This window comes from Apteryx rowi, unplaced genomic scaffold, assembly GCF_003343035.1.
Source record: "Apteryx rowi isolate R43461 unplaced genomic scaffold, aptRow1 scaffold_1330, whole genome shotgun sequence".
Lineage (NCBI taxonomy): Eukaryota > Metazoa > Chordata > Aves > Apterygiformes > Apterygidae > Apteryx > Apteryx rowi.
Window position 1 is genome coordinate 55,930 of NW_020447565.1, and position 2,292 is coordinate 58,221.

At 64.1% G+C, this 2,292-nt stretch overlaps 1 protein-coding gene across 1 annotated transcript in view; it reads left to right on the forward strand.

Moving 5' to 3' along the window:
- LOC112961544 (cadherin EGF LAG seven-pass G-type receptor 2-like) overlaps positions 1 to 2,292 on the forward strand; it is a 17,326-nt gene that overhangs the window by 4,050 nt on the left and 10,984 nt on the right. The window contains exon 2 of the mRNA XM_026056850.1: positions 668 to 1,421. Coding sequence (XP_025912635.1) covers positions 668 to 1,421 — 754 coding nt within the window. The remainder of the gene's footprint in view (positions 1 to 667; positions 1,422 to 2,292) is intronic.

Consider the following 2,292-nt stretch of genomic DNA (forward strand, 5'->3'; position numbering starts at 1 on the left):
CCCTGCATCCCCCCCATCCCGCCCCAGCGTTGCCCTCCTTCGCCTGCCTCCATCCCTCCTTCCGTGGCCTCACTATCCCTTCTTCCTTCCTGCCCTCTCTCCATTGGAACCCTCCATCCCTCCATTCCTCCATCCCTCCATCCCTCCTTCCRTGGCCTCGCTATCCCTTCTTCCTTCCTGCCTTCTCTCCATTGGTATCCTCCATCCCTCCATCCCTCTTTCCATGGCCTCGCTATCCCTTCTTCCTTCCTGCCTTCTCTCCGTTGGTTCCCTCCATCCCTCCATCCCTCCATCCCATCCTGCTCCCTCCATCCCTCCGCCAACCCCTCCCTCCCCTCGCCTGTCCCCGCGCTCCCTCCATCCATCTGTCCGGCCACTGTCCCTCCCTCCGCCTGTTCTCCATCCCTCCATCCTCCCTCCGTCCCCCCCATCCCAGGCACCCTGTGCCCCCCACCCAGGACCCTGGAGGGGGAGGCCACCCGCCTCGGGGAGGGGACACCCAAGGAGGGTCCCCAGCACCGTGTCACCCAGCACCGGGGCTCGGCAGCAGCGGTGGCACTGCCCAATGCTGGGGACCGGGACGGGTGTCCCCCACCCGCCGGCACCCATCCGCCCGGCGAGCGGTGGCCGGGCCACCACGTCCCTAACGTCCTCCGGCCTCCCGCAGACGGCGTCCACAGCGCGACGGCCCAGTGCACGCTGCGGGTGACGGTGATCACGGACGAGATGCTGAGCAACAGCATCACGCTGCGCCTGGCCGACATGTCGCAGGAGCGCTTCCTCTCGCCGCTGCTCAGCCTCTTCCTCGAGGGGGTGGCGGCGGTGCTGGCCGCCCCCCGCCACCGCGTCGTCCTCTTCAACATCCAGACGGACACGGACGTGCGGGCCGCCCGCATCCTCAACGTGAGCCTCTCGGTGCTGCTGCCGGCCTCGGCGCGCGGCGCCCGCTTCTTCTCCTCCGAGGAGCTGCAGGAGCGCCTCTACCTCAACCGCTCGCTGCTGGCCGCCATCTCGGCGCAGCGGGTGCTGCCCTTCGACGACAACGTCTGCCTGCGCGAGCCCTGCGAGAACTACATGCGCTGCGTCTCCGTGCTCAAGTTCGACAGCTCGGCGCCCTTCCTCGCCTCCGACACCATCCTCTTCCGGCCCATCCACCCCGTGACGGGCCTGCGCTGCCGTTGCCCGCCCGGCTTCACCGGCGACTACTGCGAGACYGAGATCGACCTCTGCTATTCCAGCCCCTGCGGGAGCAACGGGAGGTGCCGGAGCCGCGAGGGCGGCTACACGTGCGAGTGCCACGAGGACTTCACCGGTGAGAGCCCAGCGCGGGGCGGCACCCGCCACCGGCTGTCCCCTCCTGCGCTGTCCCTCCGTAGTCCTTCCCGTCATCCCTTCATCCAGCTCCTCTTCAGCCCTCCGTCGTCAGTCCCTTCCTCTGCCGTCCCTCCATCATCTGTCCCGTCATCCCTTCATCCAGCTCCTCTTCAGCCCTCCATCATCAGTCCGTTCCTCTACCGTCCCTCCATCAACCGTCCCATCATCCCTTCATCCAGCTCCTCTTCAGCCCTCTGTCGTCTCTCTCTTTCTCTGCTATCCCTCTGTCATCCATCCCATCATTCCTTCGGCTCCTCTTCAGCCCTCCGTCGTCTCTCTCTTTCTCTGCTATCCCTCTGTCATCCATCCCATCATTCCTTCGGCTCCTCTTCAGCCCTCCGTCATCTCTCTTTCTCTGCTATCCCTGTCATCCGTCCCATCATCCCTTCATCCAGCTCCCCTTCAGCCCTCCATCATCTCTCCCCTTCTCTGCCATCCCTCCGTCATCCTTCCCCGTCAGCTCCTCGCTGCCCATCCCTCTGCTATCCCTCCCTCCATCTGTTCCCCTCTTTGTCTCCATCAACTTTATCTTCCTCTGCTCATTCTTTCCCCTCTCTTCTTTCTTCCATCAGCTTTGTCCAGCTCTCCACCATCCCCCTTTCCCTCTGCTATTTCTCCATCTATTCCCTGCTCCATCCCTCATCCTCCATCTGTCCCTCCCTCCATCCCTCTGCTTATCCCATCTGTTCCTCCCTCCATCCCTTTCTCTCTCCATCCCTCCATCTACGCATCCTTCTCACCCTTAGCTTGTCATCCCTCCGTCATCCCTCCATCATCCCTCCGTCATCCCTCCATCCCTGTCTCCTCCCATCCCGCCATCCTAAAGTGCTTTGTGCAGCAGGTCTGGGGGAAGATGGGCACCACTGGGCACCTCGGGGTGGGCAGAGCTTGGGGGACACCCTGGGGTGCCGAGGACCC